Genomic DNA, 19016 nt, shown 5'->3' with positions numbered 1-19016 from the left:
GTAGCATCATTTGTGTTCAGTTTATAATATACACAACTCTTCAGCAGCAGAAGTGTTAACACAAGCTTTTAATCATCTGTAGATGTTCAAGAAGTGCGTGATCATATGAATTAGAAGTTTAAAGACATTTGTAAACATGATTATTTAAATGCAATAATCTTCTGTTAATCATTAGTAATGTTCAGTAAGTTTATTATCAAACATTAACAAGCACATTATCCTTATTTCTAGCTGTATGAATATATATGATCTGCTGTGAATGAGTTATTAAAGTTATTTTAAAGTGTTGCCTTCTGCTTTGTTTCTCTCACACTGTGCTAAAGCACTGAAGTGTGTTCGTGGAGGCTGAGCTCTAGCATCACTCAGGAACAGAGATTCCAGACACAGACCACTTGGAGAAGGGTAGAGTGGGGTAAAACGCCCCCCCACCTCTGTTTTTCCCAAAATAACCACTAGAGATAGTCAAGATACATTTTCACTGTTGCTATGCACTACGTTTGACAACGGGGATAAACAAATCTCCTCGGAGAAGCTGACACCAGCGACGTATTTGAAGAGAAGAGGATTACATGGTAAGCGCTATAATTTTCAGATATTAGTAAACAAGTGTTTAAGAGAATATTGTACATAAATTGATCACAGTGATGTATGATAGATGAATAGTGAAGTCTGTAGTTTGAGAGGATATGTTATTTGTAAGGAATATATTTATAATTTAAAAATTTAACATTTTTTGAAAAAGTCATAGGTTGTGGGGTAAAACGCCCCCTACGCTGAGGGGTAAAATGCTCAGTTTCTCTCTATCATAATTACTATAATAACATATTTCTGTGTATCAAATCCTTTGTTTTACACTTAATGCAGTATAACTAGGTGGTAAAATCAAAATATTTGAACAAAAGAAAAAAAATTACCTCAAGTGAGCATTAGGCTAGCTTGATAGCAGAGTTTAGCTCACTGATGGAAGGTGGTTAGGTGACCCAATGATAAAAACATAGTGGCTTTTAAATGCATTTATTGAATGTATTTCACTACATAAATATACAAATTTATAAGTTTAATATTTATTTAGGGATTTCTGTTTTTCTTGGTGATAGTGGTGAACAAATACATCAATTATCAACCCCATAAAGGCCTAGTGTAGAAATCTGAACCTCATATATATATATTTTCTCTCCATATAGATGCGGACATATAAACGAAAAAGTAACCGTGGTGCTTATACAGAGCAAGCTCTACAAAATGAGATTCGAGGGGAATTCATCTGTGAAATGTGCATGTATAAACAGCTAACGCATAATAAACCAATCACACAAAAAAAAAAAAATCTAAAAATTAAAAAAAAAAATAATTTATTACTTATTTGTTTGCATGGCTTAGTTATATGTATAAATATAATTGTTAAAATGGCTGTGAATGGCTAATGAATTAATGTTTATTTATTTATTTATGTATTTATTTATTACAATATATTTGTTTGCATGACTTAGTTATATGTATAAATTTAAATGTTAAAATTTTTGGATATGTTGGACATTTCTCAAATAAATATTAATATATATAGGCCTATGCATGTTGATACATTACTTGCCTTTTACTTTTAGAGATTAAAAACTAGTCTGTTCATTTTGCTGTTGATCTATGAAGCAAACTGGTTGGTAAGAAAGGGGGCATTTTACCCCACCTTGGGGGGCGTTTTACCCCACCGCTGGGGCAAAACGCCCCCTTTGTACAGAAAATATTTTCAGTCAAAATACTAATTAATTATGAAGGCTGAGCAATTTTAATATTTGGTGAATAATTCCTGCCATAGTCACTCAAAACCCGGGATGGCAATTCTAGTCACATTTATGTTTTGTTTCACTATAATGTCACATTTTCCTTAAGGGGGGCGTTTTCCCCCCACGTGTGTTACTGATGATGTGACCCTAGAGCTTCACACTGTGTGTGTGTGTGTGTGCTGCCTGACGCGCTGTAACCGGTTATACCTGCGCGGATGTCGCCTGCTAAGGGAGCAGCAGTGTGTGTTCTGAATGAACGGAGGGAATGTAACGCTGCAGGGATGTGTGTCGGAGGCGGAGCGCTGAGTCAGTGCACTCGGTAGTGCGCTTGCTGTCAGCTCACAGGCGGCGCTTTGTTCAACACGCACGCACGCACGCAGAAGCTCGACACGTCACGCCGAGTCTAACGGGAAACAGCGGCTTCTCAGTCGGGATGAAGGCACCGATCGCGCCGCGCTCGTCCGGCGGAGAATAAGCGCGAGGATCTGCTCACGGCGGCGGAGGAAAATAACGCGAGCGACGGCCACCGACAGCATGAGGAGCGCGTTATAGACGCATCCTCTCCAGACACTGCCGCGTTATCCCCACGCGATGGACACGATGGAGCGCGACGCGTTCACGCCTCTGCTGGAGGATTTTCTGCGCTCTCCTCTGGTGTGCTGGGTGGGTGATGAGCGGATCTGCCGCGCCGCGCCGCGATGGTGTGCTGAGCCTGATCTGTGTGTGTGTGTGTGTGTGTGTGTGTGTAGGTGAAGACGGTCTCTCCGCTGGGCTCCGGAGGCTCTCATCTGTCTGACTTCATGACTTTAGTGGACGGGGTTCATCTCAACGACATCATGACTGAGATGTGAGTACAAGACCCATCGATCTGACCACACACTTACACTCACCTGCTTTAACCAGACCTAAACCACGAATTAACCCCGGGTTTACTACAAACAAACAAACAAAAACATGCTTAATAGACCTAAACCACGAATTAACCCCGGGTTTACTACAAACAAACAAACAAAAACAAACAAAAACACGCTTACTAGACCTAAACCACAAATTAACCCCGGGTTTACTACAAACAAACAAACAAAAACAAGCTTACCAGACCTAAACCACGAATTAACCCCGGGTTTACTACAAACAAACAAACAAAAACAAACAAACAAAAATAAAAACAAGCTTACTAGACCTAAACCACGAATTAACCCCGGGTTTTACTACAAACAAACAAACAAACAAACAAACAAAAACACGCTTACTAGACCTAAACCACGAATTAACCCCGGGTTTACTACAAACAAACACACAAAAACAAAACAAAAATAAAAAACAAGCTTACCAGACCTAAACCACGAATTAACCCCGGGTTTACTACAAACAAACAAAACAAACAAACAAACAACAAAACACGCTTACTAGACCTAAACCACGAATTAACCCCGGGTTTACTACAAACAAACAACAAACAAACAAAAAAAACAAGCTTACTAGACCTAAACCACGAATTAACCCCGGGTTTACTACAAACAAACGAAACAAACACACAAAAACATGCTTAATAGACCTAAACCACGAATTAACCCCGGGTTTACTACAAACAAACGAACAAAAACATGCTTACCAGACCTAAACCACGAATTAACCCCGGGTTTACTACAAACAAACGAACAAAAACACGCTTACTAGACCTAAACCACGAATTAACCCCGGGTTTACTACAAACAAACAAACAAACAAAAATAAAAACAAGCTTACTAGACCTAAACCACAAATTAACCCCGGGTTTACTACAAACAAACAAACAAAAACATGCTTACTAGACCTAAACCACGAATTAACCCCGGGTTTACTACAAACAAACGAACAAACAAACAAACAAACAAAAACAAGCTTACCAGACCTAAACCACGAATTAACCCCGGGTTTACTACAAACAAACAAACAAAAACACGCTTACTAGACCTAAACCACGAATTAACCCCGGATTTACAAACAAACAAACAAACAAACAAACGAACAAAAACATGCTTAATAGACCTAAACCACGAATTAACCCCGGGTTTACTACAAACAAACACACAAAAACATGCTTAATAGACCTAAACCACGAATTAACTATGGGTTTACTTAAAAAAAAAAGTTTACTATAGTTAAACCACGGTAACCACGAATGAGCTATGGGTTTACTACACTATGCACAGTTTACCATGGTGTTTGTAGTAAACTGTGGTCATACAAATGGTCCATCAGGAGCGTGGTTCCTGCACGTTTCCTCCAGTGAGCGCTGGCTGATTCCGGCTGAAGGAAGCTCCTCAGACTCACCTGTGGGTTGTGTCCGGCTCTTATGGGTGTACTGTAGTGTGAATCACAGTGGCTGTGATCACATGACTGATGCTTGTGTCATACTGCTTTTACACAAGAGTTCAGTAAGTCTGACAGATCTGAGGATCTCTTCTGCAGTGTTTCTGATCGGTCCACAGCTCTGACCATCACAGTCCATCTCCATCAGCGGAGGTCAGCTCGGGACGTGTGACGTCATAGCGCCTGTGTATTCACGTCACACTATAATAATGTAGGGTCATGTGATCGCTCGCTGGCCGTGGTCTGTGTGTGTGTGTGTTCAGCTGCTGCACACACACACACAGACGCGTGATTGTTGAGCAGCGCTGAGGTCTGTGCAGGTGCTGCTACACTGGTTTATTCAGTGTTAGTGAACACAGTGATGGGTGATCAACTCCAGCAGCATCACTATCACACGTGCCGTCAGTAACCCAGTCGTGAAAGACTTTGCAGAAGCAATCTGTTGAAGGAAGTTTCACACTTCCTCTCATTATAGTGTGGTGTAAATAAGCGATTCGTTCAGTGATTGTACAGGTGTGATTGCTTATAAAGGGACAAACGGACGTGCATACTGCTGCGTTTCAGTGTGGGAGTGAACCGGTAACCATAGCAACACCGTCAGGTCTCGCGGCTGATCCAACCGTGACTGAGCAGAGACGCCTCGTGTGTTTGAAACAGATGTGTGTCGTGCACATCATGACATGCAGCCGCAGCAAAAGTACTGAGCTGGTGATTAACACACATCACCATCGATCAAACACTCGATGAATCCGTGAGTACAGTTTACCTTCAGATACAGATATAAAACACAAGCTGCACTCCACTTTACTGAGGATAGACAGCTGTACACGTGCACAGAGTCTCACAGTCCCAGAACAGACCACATGCACACTCACACATGCACACACACACACACACACACACATCTAACATCACACATGCACACACACACACACACACACACACACACACACATTCACACTCCCATATACACACACACACACACACACACACACATGCACACACACACACACACATGCACACTCACTCACACACACACACACACACATGCACACTCACACACACATGCACACTCACTCACACACACACACATGCACACTCACACACACACTCACACACACACACACACACACACAACCACACACATGCACACACACACAAGCGCACACACACACACACACACACACACATGCACACTCACACACGCACACACACACACACACACACACACACACATGCACACTCATGCACACACTCACTCACACACACACACACACACGTATGCACACACACACACACACACACACGTGCACACTCACACATGCACACACACAGCAGCAGGCCCACACACACACACACACAGTCCCAGAACAGACGCTTGAGAAAGCAGCAGAGGGGATCTGGAGCAGCAGAGTCATTCTGAGCCGGATCTTTCAGGGAGAAGACCCTCAGACAGCAGTGTGAGCTCTGCAGTGAAGATGAACATGAGGGTGTGTTCACACTTCTAGTTCGGGTCTCTGGGTTTGTTTGGTCCGGAACAAAAAAAGAAAATGATATATTTGTCTCTGGTCTGTTAAGCGTTCACACTGGCAGCTACAGTAATGAATCAGCGCTGTGAGAGTTCTGCTGGGGCTTCGAGGGGAACTCTTCATTGGTGGAGTCCAGTAAAAACAGACACATCCAGTCTAAAGCGTCACTACAGATGTACCCATATTAACACACATTCTTGTTTATGGAACTGATGCATATATTCAATGTAACATTTGTAACCGTGCTGATGTTTCTAAAGCGTTATATGACACAGATATGAGAGGGATACTCTCTCGGGTTATTATTGTATTTGAGGTCATTCTAACGGTGCTCTGCTTCATCAGACTGAAACTGAGTGAAGGACACTACACACATCCATGATGATGTTATCATGACACTGCATTACACCCCTGTCTGTGACTGGAGGATGAGTGTGTGTGTGTGTGTGAGTGTGAGACTCTGTGTGTGTGATTGTGTGAGAGATTGTGTGTGTGTGAGAGACTCTGTGTGTGTGTGTGTGTGTGTGTGTGTGTGTGTGTGTGTGTGTGTGTGACGATTGCTGTGTGTGTGTGTGAGAGAGAGACTCTGTTTGTGTGATTGTGTGAGAGAGACTCTGTGTGTGTGTGTGTGACTGTGTGTGGGTGTGGGTGTGTGTGTGTGTGTGTGACTGACTCTGTGTGTGTGTGAGAGAGAGATTGTGTGTGTGTGTGAAAAAATGTCTAAATGTGTGACGGTGTGTGTGTGACTGACTCTGTGTGTGAGAGAGACTCTGTGTGTGTGTGTGTGAGAGAGACTCTGTGTGTGTGTGAGAGAGAGAGACTCTGTGTGTGTGTGTGAGAGAGAGACTCTGTGTGTGTGTGTGTGTGACTCTGTGTGTGTGTGTGTGTGTGAGAGAGACTCTGTGTGTGTGTGTTTGAGTGTGTATGTGTGGGTGTGTGTAATGGGGTAAAATTCATATCATGATATTTTACACTGTCCAGGTGATAGCGATATATTGCAATATGAGAAAAAGAAATGACAGGCAAAATATTTTAAGCTTATATAACTAGAAAAAGTGAGGGATTGGACATAGACCTGAAAAGTCTGTTTTTCTCAAAAAGTGCAAACGTCAACCTGAGGTAGGCCTGTATGAATTAAATTTAATTAAATGTATTATTGTGTGTTTGAGTTGGCAGTGGTTCCCAAACTTTTTCTGCCGGGGCCCCCTTGTGTAGAGAAAAATGTTTTCAAATAAATATATATATATATTTTGTAAAGTCTCTTATGGTCACCAAGGCTACATTTGTTTATTAAAAATACAGTAAACACTGTAATATTTTAAAGTATTGTACATTTACATGATCTATTTGAATGTTTTAACACGTAGGCTACTGTGATGTGCAGCTGTATTTCCAGCATCATTACTCCAGTCTTCAGTGTCACATGATCTTCAGAAATCATTCTAATATGATGATTTGCTGCTCAAGAAACATGTCTGATTATTATCAATGTTGAAAACTGCACAATATTTTGAGCTGAACAATATTTTTGAGGAAGCTATTTTTTCATGATTCTCTTATGAATATTTGCCATGGTTCTTTGTGTCAGAGCGCTGGAGTTCATCAGAAGTAGAACACAGCATCAGTTTACCGTCACTGTTCCACAGCAGAACATCGCTGGCTTCTGTCTGCTCTTGTCCAATCACGCCGCTCGTGGCTGGTGTACACACGTTGTTTTGGTATTTATGAATCTTTAGTATATTCATCATCTGCTTTACGTTTACCTGGCACTGGCAGTATTTTCACTAACTTGTAACTTTCATGCTCCGAGCAGAACCATCGTTCATCGTTCATTTATATCTCTACATGGCTCCTGCAGTGCCACGCTGATTGCTGGTTGAGTTCTGCTGCATTAAACAGTGTGACATCTAATGCCACTTCAGATGCTGCTTCTGTGTTTCCTCTGCATTGCACAGAATAATATTATTGATATTTATACCATTTGCTTGGTAACAACCCAAATGTCTCATTATTCTAATAAACTAATTACATACAAGAATTTGACTCAAAAGATGATGCACACTTTAAGAAAAAATGGCTTTACAAATGTAAAAAACGATTTAAACTGATTGTTAGATTAATTTCTATCACTGGTGTGAACTGACCACCACAGAAGACCTCATCCATCGTTAGATCCATAGCAGCTGATACTTCAGCTTGACTGAAACACTGGGAAACGCTGCTGTGTTTAACCTGTTACACAAACACATGTTTATTATGAGGAAGGGTTCAGTTATTTATTAGGCAGTTACTTATTGACGCTTTTCTTTCCATCTTGAGTAACATGACACTTTTGGATCAGTATAGCGTTGTTTAAAAGCACTGTTTCTCTGGCATTTTCAAAGACATGTCAAGTATAATACTGTGGCTTGGCATGATACACAGTCTAATGGTCTAACGAAGTCCACTTTTAACATCTTTTACTGTAACATTACCCATTTTATAGCCCTTATAATTGTAATTATCTATTTGAGCCGGTGCAGATGAATGAAGTTATCTCTGGACGAGATGCTGATTGTAAAGCAAAGCGTGATTGGCTATAGTGAGATGGTGCTACGATTGGTGAGTGAAAAGTGTCTGTTATCTGATTGGCTTGAGCAGACGGTGGGTGGAGTCCATGTATTTGTGGATTATCTGCACGTCTTGACACAAGAAATGTTTCACAATTCACAAATGCCCAGGACACGGTTCACAGATGAATGCCAGGCACAGTTGTGGTTGTGATATAAATATATATTTGTGAATATGTTTTTTTTTTTAAATTTGCAAATCTCATTTTATTTGAAACTTTGTTCCAGTTCACAGACGATGAGTGGAAGGAACGTTTTAGAATAATATGACAGTCAATTTTAACCGTTAATTCTACCAAAACGGCGGCTTGTTCCACGCATCATACGTCATTATGCACGTGCGCAGTACTTTCCAGATTCAGTTTTCAGTCCGATCAAGAGTTCACATGTCCTCTCGACTGGATTAGAAAAGGTCTACACACTCCTTCCTATCCAAAAGAAACTGCATTCGCATCGAGCTCGGTGTGGACATGAAGGCTTTTCAGTCCCATTACTAACGGATCAGTGGGTTGCATGTGAACGCAGCCAGTGATGATGTCAGCAGATCACATGACGTCTGACCGTCGGTACCCTGGCCTCCATCCAAGCATTGTTTTGTGAAAAAAGATTTAGCGCTTCAAAATGTTTACTGATATAGCTGATGGAAATGCCATTTATCAATCAAATTTCTCAAGTGTCGACACAATCTTATGCCATTTAACTTTAGTGCATAAATTCTATCGACACTTCAAACGTTATAAAAATGTGTTTGGAAACTTTAGTGCAAATAAATGAGTAGGAATGCATCGATCCGATACTCAGGATCGGTATCGGTTCTGATCCTGGCATTTTCTGCGGATCAGGTATCGGTCAGAAGAGACCGATCCAAATCAGATATTGTGTGTATATTATTCTGTATTATTGTTGAGCTTAATTTGGATTTAATACACTACGTATCAATATCTCTTCCCTTTGTACTGACGGAGGGCTGTGCAGCAATACAGTACAACAATACAAAGAGCAATGTGTAACATTTGACCAGATTTTAGACTTATTCACTTTTATTTGTAAATAAAAATGTTTCACTAGATTTTATAAAATTATTGTGCACACCTATGATTTTTCTAGAGTATCTTTTGCTGCTGAATTATCCACTAACCTAGTCTATAATAGTTTTTTGTCATAAATTATGATGATATATTTTTCATTCAAATAAAGTTGTGTATATGTAGTAGATTGTGTTTAACACACAAAAGAGTGACGATCAGGTCAACACAGAGAAGTATAGAAATTCTACATTGATGTAAAAAAAAAAAAGCTGCGCTGGTATTGGTATATATATATGTATATATATATATTTTTTTTTTAAATGGTATCGTTGCATCCCTATAAATGAGGCGTCACATGACAGAATCAGCCTATCCGTGCTCGTGCTGTTGCTCACATTAAAGCACCATTCGGTTCTGAAGATGAAAAAGTCCAATCGCATTCTGTACACTGGAAAGAAATGTGGTTTCTATTGGAATGTGGATGTGGGTCTTCTGAGCGTACTGCCTGCGTGTGTTTGGAGAGCGTACAGTGCTTTGTGTTAATCGTTTAATCCCAAATCTTTCCCACAAGCCTGGAGAAAGAAATTACAGGAAAAATATTCTTCTGAATAAAAACTTGACATTTGATGAAAAAAATAAACAGATTGCTAAAAATAAGAAGCAGAAATGTCTGGTGTGCTGAGCTGAACGTCTGTGTGGTTTGTTCTGACAGAAACCCAAAGAGCAGCGTCCAGAGAGTCCACAGGAAGGTCAAGAACGAGCCGACGCTGCGCGTCCAGAACCTGTCCCTCCTCGTGCAGCAGATCAGGTCCTGCTATCAGGTGATCTCACACCCAACACATTCACACCACATCATCAGCATGTGTTGTTAGATCAGTATTGTTGTAGCAGCTGTATCAGTCTGGTGTTAGAAATGCAGATACACTGCTATGGTTATCATTGTCAGTCATACAGCTGTCAATCCTGAAAGTGTGTGCTTCACGCTCTACTGTTCTCACACGCGTCAGTCATGAGCGCTGCTTTGCCTCTCAGTAATCATATGTTCAGCGCTGGAGCAGGAGTTAGCAGCTGATGGGTCAGTAGTAGTTCATGTGGCTCAAGCCTGCGCTGAGCTTCAGAGCGGAACATGACTGTTTGTTCACTGAGCATCCTGTAACTGACGTGTGTGACGTGAGTCTGTGCTGCGTTCCGCTCATAGCAGCTGCTGAGATAATGACTGACCTCAGTGTGTAGCTGCACGTCTGTGTGTGTGTGAGTGTGTGTGTATGTGTGTGTGTGTGTGTGTGTGTGTGTGTGTGAGTGAGTGTGTGTGTGTGTGAGAGAGTGTGTGTCTGTGAGTGAGTGAGTGAGTGAGTGTGTGTGTGTGTGTGTGTGTGTGTTTTTGTGTCATATCAGGACACAACTTTGTATAATGTCATGGGTATGACATAGGAGTGTAATGATTCATCAATATGGATCGATACATCGATACGATGTCTGACGATACGATGCCTAGATGCCACACGTAAAATATCGATATCTGTATTATAAATAGGCACCTTATTTGGCACTTTCCACATTTTCACATAATGTCCATTTATGCATTACCGCCAACGCGTGCATTCTCGCTCAAACTCGCGGATCAGGACTCGGTATTAGGACTGCTCAAAGGCACAAGATGCTCGGGATTTTTTGTGGAACAGTCGAGTTCTGTGTGAGAAGTTTTCAGCGCACACATCTGAAGCGCGCGCGCGCACACAGACAGCCGCACACGCGAATACTAAATTGAGCTCTCTTCCGCTTTTTTTGTGCATGGATGAATAAATACAGACAAAATTACATCAAAATGCGCGTTTTGGCGAATTTCCTAGAAAACAGTCGTTTAGGCATATGTCTTAGCGTCAACAGTTCAGAAAGAAAAGGCATGTGTATATTAAATCCGTGCATGGTTCTTAAAGTGAAAGCAAACTAATAATAAATCTAATGCTGTCAAAGAAAAACACAAGTGCTCACTGCTCCTGACTAAATAACCTTTGTAAAATCAAAAATGATTAATCTATATTTAATTTGAAGACTATGCAGTTATTTTACATTTGATTACTACATTACTGTACCATACCTTAAAATGTATTTTAGACTGAGCTGAAAAGCAGTTTATTTAACTGTTTTAAAGTTTATTGAAGTTGTCTTTGTTGTATTGTATTTATTTTCTGCTATTGCTTGTAATTTGGTTACCTGTAGAAAAGATTTTTAGCACTGAGCTCATAGTAGCAGCCAGAATTGTTTTTAAATTATTTATTTTCTGTATTATAAAAAAAGAAAAAAAAGAATGTGTAGGCCTATTTTTTTGTTGTGAATGTCCCAATTGAGGGACACAATGTGAAAATCTAAAGATAAATGTTTATGTTATATATTTTGGTTGCATTTGTGAGTTAATAAAAATGTAGATGGTTGTTTAAAATAGATGTATAATATCAAAATATCGATATATCGATCGATATACTTCTGTATCGAATCGAATCGTAATCGTATCGTAGAATTTTTTGAGGTAGGCTGCTACTATGGGCTCAGTGCTAAAAATCTTTCCTACAGGCAAATATCGTATCGCTGGGTATGAGAATCGATATTGAATCGTATCGTGACGAACCATCCGATTTACACCCCTAGTATGGCACAGGTATTACAAGGAGAGTGTGACTTATGAGGACATAACCCATGTCCCCATTTTTCAAAACGCTTATAAACCATACAGAATGAGTTTGTTTGAGAAAGTAAAAATGCACAAAGTTTCCTGTAAGGGGTAGGGTTAGGTGTAGTGTTGGTGTAGGGCAATAGCACATACAGTTTGTACAGTATAAAAACCATTATGCCTATGGAATGACCCACTTTTCACAAAAACAAACATGTGTGAGTGTGTATGTGAGAGAGAGTGTGTGTGTGTGTGTGTGTGTCTGCGTGTGTGTGTGTGTGTGTGTGAGAGAGTGAGTGAGCCAGTGAGTGTGCGTGCTCCTGTTGGAGCACAAGCAGCTGATGCTGGATCTGAATACTGTCACTCCACAGAAACAGTGACCTGTTCATTCATGTAGACCAGATGAGAACTGGTCAACTGATTGAGTCTGGTTCTGTTCCAGGAGACACTGCAGCAGCTGGTGGTGATGCCACTTCCTGACGTGCTGGTGCTGGGCAGGACTCCTCTCAGTGGTAGGTCTCGCTTCACTCTCACATCGCTCTCGCCTCACTCTCGCTCTCGCCTCACTCTCACCTCGCTCTCGCCTCACTCTCACCTCGCTCTCGCCTCACTCTCGCCTCGCTCTCACCTCACTCTCACCTCACTCTCGCTCTCACCTCACTCTCACCTCACTCTCGCTCTTGCCTCACTCTCACCTCGCTCTCACTCTCATCTCACTCTCGCTCTCGCCTCACTCTCACCTCGCTCTCGCCTCACTCTCACCCCGCTCTCACCTCACTCTCACTCTCGCCCCGCTCTCGCTCTCACCTCACTCTCGCTCTTGCCTCACTCTCACCTCGCTCTCACTCTCATCTCACTCTCGCTTTCGCCTCACTCTCACCTCACTCTCGCCTCACCTCACTCTCACTCTCGCCTCACTCTCACCTCACTCTCGCCTCACTCTTACCTCACTCGCCTCACTCTCACCTCACTCGCCTCACTCTCACCTCACTCTCATCTCACTCTCATCTCACTCTCGCCTCACTCTCGCTCTTGCCTCACTCTCACCTCGCCTCACTCTCACCTCGCTCTCGCCTCACTCTCACCTCATTCTCGCTCTCACCTCACTCTCACCTCACTCTCGCCTCACTCTCTCACCTCACTCTCGCCTCACTCTCGCTCTTGCCTCACTCTCACCTCGCTCTCACCTCACTCTCACCTCACTCTCGCTCTCACCTCACTCTCGCCTCACTCTCTCACCTCACTCTCGCCTCACTCTCGCTCTTGCCTCACTCTCACCTCGCTCACTCTCGCTTTCGCCTTACTCTCACCTCACTCTCGCCTCACTCTCACCTCACTCTCGCCTCACTCTCACCTCACTCTCGCCTCACTCTCACCTCACTCTCGCCTCACTCTCACCTCACTCTCGGCTCACCTCACTCTCACCTTACTCTCGCCTCACTCTCACCTCATTCTCACTTTTATCTCACTCTCCCCTTACTCTCGCCTCACTCTTGCTCTCGCCTCACTCTTGCTCTCGCCTCACTCTCACCTCGCTCTTGGTTTGCTCTCGCCTCACTCTTGCTCTTGCCTAACTCTCATGTCACTCTCACCTCACTCTCATCTCACTCTCGCCTCACTCTCGCTCTCGCCTCACTCTCACCTCACTCTCACCTCGCTCTCGCCTCACTCTCACCTCACTCTCGCCCTCGCCTCACTCTCACCTCACTCTCGCCACACTCTCACCTCACTCTCACCTCACTCTCGCCACACTCTCACCTCACTCTCACCTCACTCTCACCTCACTCTCGCTCATGCCTCACTCTCACCTCACTCTCGCCTCACTCGCATCTCACTCTCAACTCGCTCTCGCCTCACTATCGCTCTCGCCTCACACTCGCCTCGCTCTCACTCTTGCCTCACACTCGCTGCAGTCTCAGGACTGCTCCTCTGAGAAGAACACAGTCACAGTGACACCAGAGTCCAGCAGCACCGGCGCTCTCTCTGTTGCTTTCCATCCTGCCTGTCACAGATCCACTTACAGGCTGAAACAGCCTTAACTCCGAAAGCAGCTAACTGCACAGTGAACGTATAATGGTAGTTCATATAGTGACCTAAAAAAACAACAAAAAGTTTGGGTTGCACTTTATTGTGCAGTCTGTGCACTGACCTGTACTTATAGTGTGCTTACCTAAGAACGTACTGGTAATATAAGGTGTCCACAAGAGTTAAGTTAGGATTAGGTTAAGGTTCAGGGTTATTACCTAGTTATTACCCAGTTATTGCAGTTACTATAACGAGTACATAGTATGTACATGTGGAGCAGGACTGCTACCAGACCTTTTTAATAGACTATAACCTTTCCACTCAGAAAATTAGAATTCAGTAGAATTCAGTTCTTGATGACTAATAGCTCATGGAAGTGTGATGTATGGCAGCATGCAGTTCAGCAGAATGTCTGAAGAGAAACAGACATCTGGAAGCGTGTGCAGTGGTGCTGCAGCACACAGTACACACATGATGAACCTCAGTCGTATGTCACAGCTTCACTTCAGTCTTCAGCGTGTGCTCCACATTAGACATAATGCTGAAGAGCTGGTGTGGAGTCAGAGTTCAGCGTGTGTTGATCTGGATGTGTGTGTGTTCTCAGAGCAAGGACTGGAGGAGATGAGGAAGATCCTGCTGCTGCTGCTGGGCTGTGCTGTACAGGTGACACACACACACACACACACACACACACACACACTCTCTCTCTGTCTCACATACACACATACACACATGATCAGTGTTCACGACTCTCTTTCTCTATGTGTGTGTGTGTCTCAGTGTAACAGGAAGGAGGACTACATCGACCGGATCCAGATGCTGGACTTTGACACACGGGCAGCCATCGCTGCTCATATTCAGGAGGTGTGTGTCACATGACGTCACGAGCCGCGCTCATTGGACAGCTGACCTCTGACCCTCTGCGTGTGTGTGTGCAGGTGACCCAAAACCAGGAGAATGTGTTTGACCTTCAGTGTGTGGAAGAGAGCGAGTGCGTCCCACACGATAAAGATGCTGTCTTCAGACAGCTGACCTTTAACCTCAAGCGCCTCGTTGACGAGAGAGACCAGCACGCTGAGGTAACACACACACACACACACACACACACACACACACACACACACACACACGTGTGGTCAATGAATGCCCATGTGACTCGCTCACTGACTGCAGGCTTATATCTAACATATAATAAAGCTGGGTTGACAATATCCATGACTCGATTTGATTCTCATCCTGATGAACTGTTATTGATTCTTATTACGCGTCTCTGTGGAATACTTGATTCTGATTGGTCAGTTGCTACATTCTGAGGTCTGATACCCCTCGATAACAACCAGTAAAAGCTGATAACACAGGCTCAACCGGTAACTGAAGTCAGTGCTGTACTCTTGCCAGGAACTGTTTTTCTTTGTGGAAGCTTTGTGTTTGTTTAGCTAATAAAATATTGTTGTGTAATAAGTGTATGACTGCACCCTTTCCCTTAAATGTCCGTCTAGTTTGGACTTGCTGCTTGCTTGCAACTGCTGTGTTCATAGAAGCTTTGCATTCAAATATTTCAACTCAGATCAATATTTTGTGTCTAATTATGTACTTATGAGGCAGGTAGCCGTGTAATAAGCAGGATAATGTACATCCAGCCGGTGGTTATCACTGAAGAGCCTCCGCTTGGCGTCGGGGTTATTCAGCGATGTACATTATCACTTATCTTTTAGTGCTGTTTTGAGTTGATGCTTGAACAAAACCTCTCTGAACATTATTTGTAGGGGGCCTGCAAACCAATAATCACAATAATCTTTGTGCTTTGTATTTTTTTTGATATGATATAAAGTCTCAGCCTTCAAATTCTGTACATTTTAGGACAAAATTCAAATAATATTTCTTTAATGTGGCATGACCGATCGATTTAGTTGAGATTCTTTTTGCTTTGAGAAAAACTGATGTATTTTATCTGACATATAACCAAATCAATTGATATTGAGTCAAATCAAATCAAGGTTGGAAGCAAATTGAATTGAATTGAATCATGAAGTGTGTGTCAGTATTACAGGATGATACAAAACTAGTTCTGGAAGCCCTTTACAGTGAAGTGAAGAGTGAAGCAGGACGTCCTCACAGACTCGTATATGCTGCTTTAATACCCATGATGCTGTGTGTGTGTGTGTGGTCAGACGATCGTGTCTCTGACTCTGGAGCGGGACAGTGGGCTCGTCTCTCTTCACAGCGCCCCATCGCCCGGAGACTCGTCCAGCATGAGACGCACAGAGAGCGTGCAGCATCTGTCGGTGGAGCTGGCCGACGCTAAAGCCAGGATCAGACGCCTGCGGCAGGAGCTGTGAGTATCTGAGAATCACACTTTTACTGCTCCATCAGTTACTCAGCTTCCCCTCTGTGCGGAGACAATAGAGAGGAAGTGCTGGAGGGCAGGGGAAGTAGCTCTCAGGTGCATCACTGCTGTTTACTGGAACCACCTGAGCAACAGCTCTAAAACTGAAGCATTGTGAAAAAAACTGACGACGATCATAATCAAAACCACAACTCAGACAAACAGATCTCAAGGCTACAGAGGCAATGAAGGTGAGGTCAGAGGTCAGAGATCTGATGCTCAGAGCTGCACTGAAGATGAACAGAACTCACTCACTCTTCTAATGAGAACTGAGACTGAATTATTGATGAAATAACCATTACCATGCTCAGGACATTAGTTCAGGGGAACGTCAAATATAAAACCACTGTCTGGTTGTGATCACTGAAATCAGATGCATTTGTTTTTAACTCCGAAGCATAGTTACATATTATGAAACAGACAGTTAAACTAAAGTTTCACCCTGCAGTACACTGAACAGATGATGTGATTCTCATTGTTGGGTACAGGTGAGAAAGTCAGTGGTTCTTCAGTTAAAATGTAAAAAATGTTGGGCAGCCTGCGTATGAAGTTTATTTTCTAATGCAGAGATAACAGAAGTCTCAAGTCATGTGTAAGTGGATGAGAGATTGTGTACGAGCATTTAAACACATGGCTTTATTAGAAGAGCTTGCACACTGTGTTCTGCAGATCTAGAAGGAGGCTCTTCACCTGCTTCACTGCAGGGTAAAGGAGGACACTCTATAATCACCCAGCTCCACTGATCACAGCGCTGGCTCATTCTGTTGCTGCACAGTTAATCAGACGTGGTCACAGCTCTGCAGTAAAGCTGATTAGAAGATGTTTTCTGCTGCAGAGAAGACTGCAGCTCCACTAACACTGCTGTAACGCTGCTGTTTCAGAGAGGAGAAGAGCGAGCAGCTGCTGGACTGCAGACAGGAGCTGGAGCACGTGGAGACGGAGCTCAAGAGACTGCAGCAGGAAGTGAGGCCCATCGCTGCAAAACACTCCGCTTCGCTACATCTCCCGAGTCCCTCGCTCCTTTAACTGCTTACACGCCAGAGCTGTGCTCACACGTGTGTTTGTATCACTGTCTGATAGTGAGGAATAAACCCTCAGCCTCTTAAAGCGATAGTTCACCCCTACATCACAGTTCTGTCATCATTTAGAGTATAAGAAGTTACATTTTGAAAAGGCTTTATGCTGCTTTTTCCGTACAGTGTGAATATCTACATCTGCAGTAGTCCAGCATTTAGCTCACCATTAATGTTAGATAATTCTGCACATGGCAAATAAAAAGGCACCATATTTCTGCATACTGTAAATGAAATTATATATAGATCATCAAAGAGCCATACCATGGATATCTGTGGTTCTTATAACCAGATGCTGCACAAGCTTATGGTATTTTTCATGAAAGTTCATAGTTTTTTCTGTGACTGAAAGGTTGACCATTTAATAATGATGTGTTAGGAGCAGATTAACAGAGATGTCTGTACTTTGGACTGTCTGAATGTTCATTCCATCTGCTCCAAGCACAGGTTTGTGTGTATGTAAAGGTGGTATTGCGTGTCAGAACCTGCAGGTGCTGTGTGACGTGCGGTCACTGCGGGCGTACCGGGACGAGCTGGACGCGCTCCGAGAGAAGGCCATCAGGGCGGACAGACTGGAGAGTGAAGTGACGCGCTACAAAGAGAAGCTCCAGGACGTGGAGTTCTACCGGACCAGAGTGGAGGTGCGTGCCTGTGTTCGGGAGGAGCGCTGGGGGCGCTCAGGGACTGATCACCTGTGTTCATGCAGGAACTGAAGGAGGACAATCAGGTGCTGCTGGAGACCAAGAGCATGCTGGAGGACCAGCTGGAGTCGTACAGAGCTCGCTCTGATAAACAGCACGAGCTGGAGAAGGAGAACCTGCTGCTTCAGAACACGATCCATGACCTGGAGACGGTGAGAGAGTCCATCAGTACCGCAGATCACTAGTGTGAAACTCAGTCATACACCATCAGTCTCTGAATACTTGGATATTATGTAAAATAATAATTATTTAAGCAGCGTTGTGCATGTGTTGTTTGCTGTATTCAGATTAAATTGTATGATATATCTATATTCCCTGAGGTCCACGCTTGCTCTGCCAGAGACAAACACACATCTGCACTCTCTGAACCACTCTTGTGTTGATAAATGACTCTTTAGTAAAAAGGCTCAGTATCACACTGTCTGAATGGAAACAGACTGTGATGTGGGTCAAGTTCTTCAGTTTTATGAATGACTTAACCCTAGTACAGGACCTCATGAGCTTGTTTAAACCGCTGCTGCTTCGCTGAATGAGCTGGAAGCTGAAGAATACTTCTAGACAGAAGGATGTGCGGTAGCGTGAGTGGTGATGATGACTGCTGGGGTGTTTCAGGAGCGAGACGTGGACAGGAAGCGCATGGAGGAGCTGCTGGAGGAGAACCTGACGCTGGAGATGGCACAGAAACAGAGCATGGACAAGTCTCTGCATCTGGGCTGGGAGCTGGAGCAGCTCTCCAAGACCACACCCGAGCTCACCGGAGGTACGCTCAGCCCACACATATATACAGCATATTTAGGGAGAAATCCTGTTATGATGCTTTGCCAAGAAGGTTAACTGTTTTCTAAACGAGATGCTCGCTGC

At 43.3% G+C, this 19016-nt stretch overlaps 1 protein-coding gene across 12 annotated transcripts in view; it reads left to right on the top strand.

Annotated features, from left to right (window-relative positions):
• The first annotated feature begins 1988 nt into the window (after positions 1-1988).
• LOC109094940 (girdin-like) overlaps positions 1989-19016 on the top strand; it is a 45274-nt gene continuing 28246 nt past the window's right edge. For 8 of the 12 annotated variants that reach the window (XM_042761270.1, XM_042761269.1, XM_042761268.1 and 5 more), the window contains exons 1-12: positions 1989-2444; positions 2531-2628; positions 10015-10123; positions 12413-12482; positions 14600-14658; positions 14776-14859; positions 14934-15074; positions 16167-16330; positions 17263-17344; positions 17937-18095; positions 18161-18307; positions 18768-18915. In XM_042761270.1, the coding sequence (XP_042617204.1) occupies positions 2373-2444; positions 2531-2628; positions 10015-10123; positions 12413-12482; positions 14600-14658; positions 14776-14859; positions 14934-15074; positions 16167-16330; positions 17263-17344; positions 17937-18095; positions 18161-18307; positions 18768-18915 (1333 nt within the window). In that variant the 5' untranslated portion in view covers positions 1989-2372. The remainder of the gene's footprint in view (positions 2445-2530; positions 2629-10014; positions 10124-12412; positions 12483-14599; positions 14659-14775; positions 14860-14933; positions 15075-16166; positions 16331-17262; positions 17345-17936; positions 18096-18160; positions 18308-18767; positions 18916-19016) is intronic. The other 4 variants (XM_042761265.1, XM_042761273.1, XM_042761264.1 and 1 more) reach the window with 3 other exon arrangements.

Source organism: Cyprinus carpio, chromosome A7 (genome assembly GCF_018340385.1).
Source record: "Cyprinus carpio isolate SPL01 chromosome A7, ASM1834038v1, whole genome shotgun sequence".
In the NCBI taxonomy this organism is placed as follows: domain Eukaryota; kingdom Metazoa; phylum Chordata; class Actinopteri; order Cypriniformes; family Cyprinidae; genus Cyprinus; species Cyprinus carpio.
Note: the sequence above shows the minus strand (reverse complement) of the source record. Positions and strands in the feature narration are given on the sequence as shown.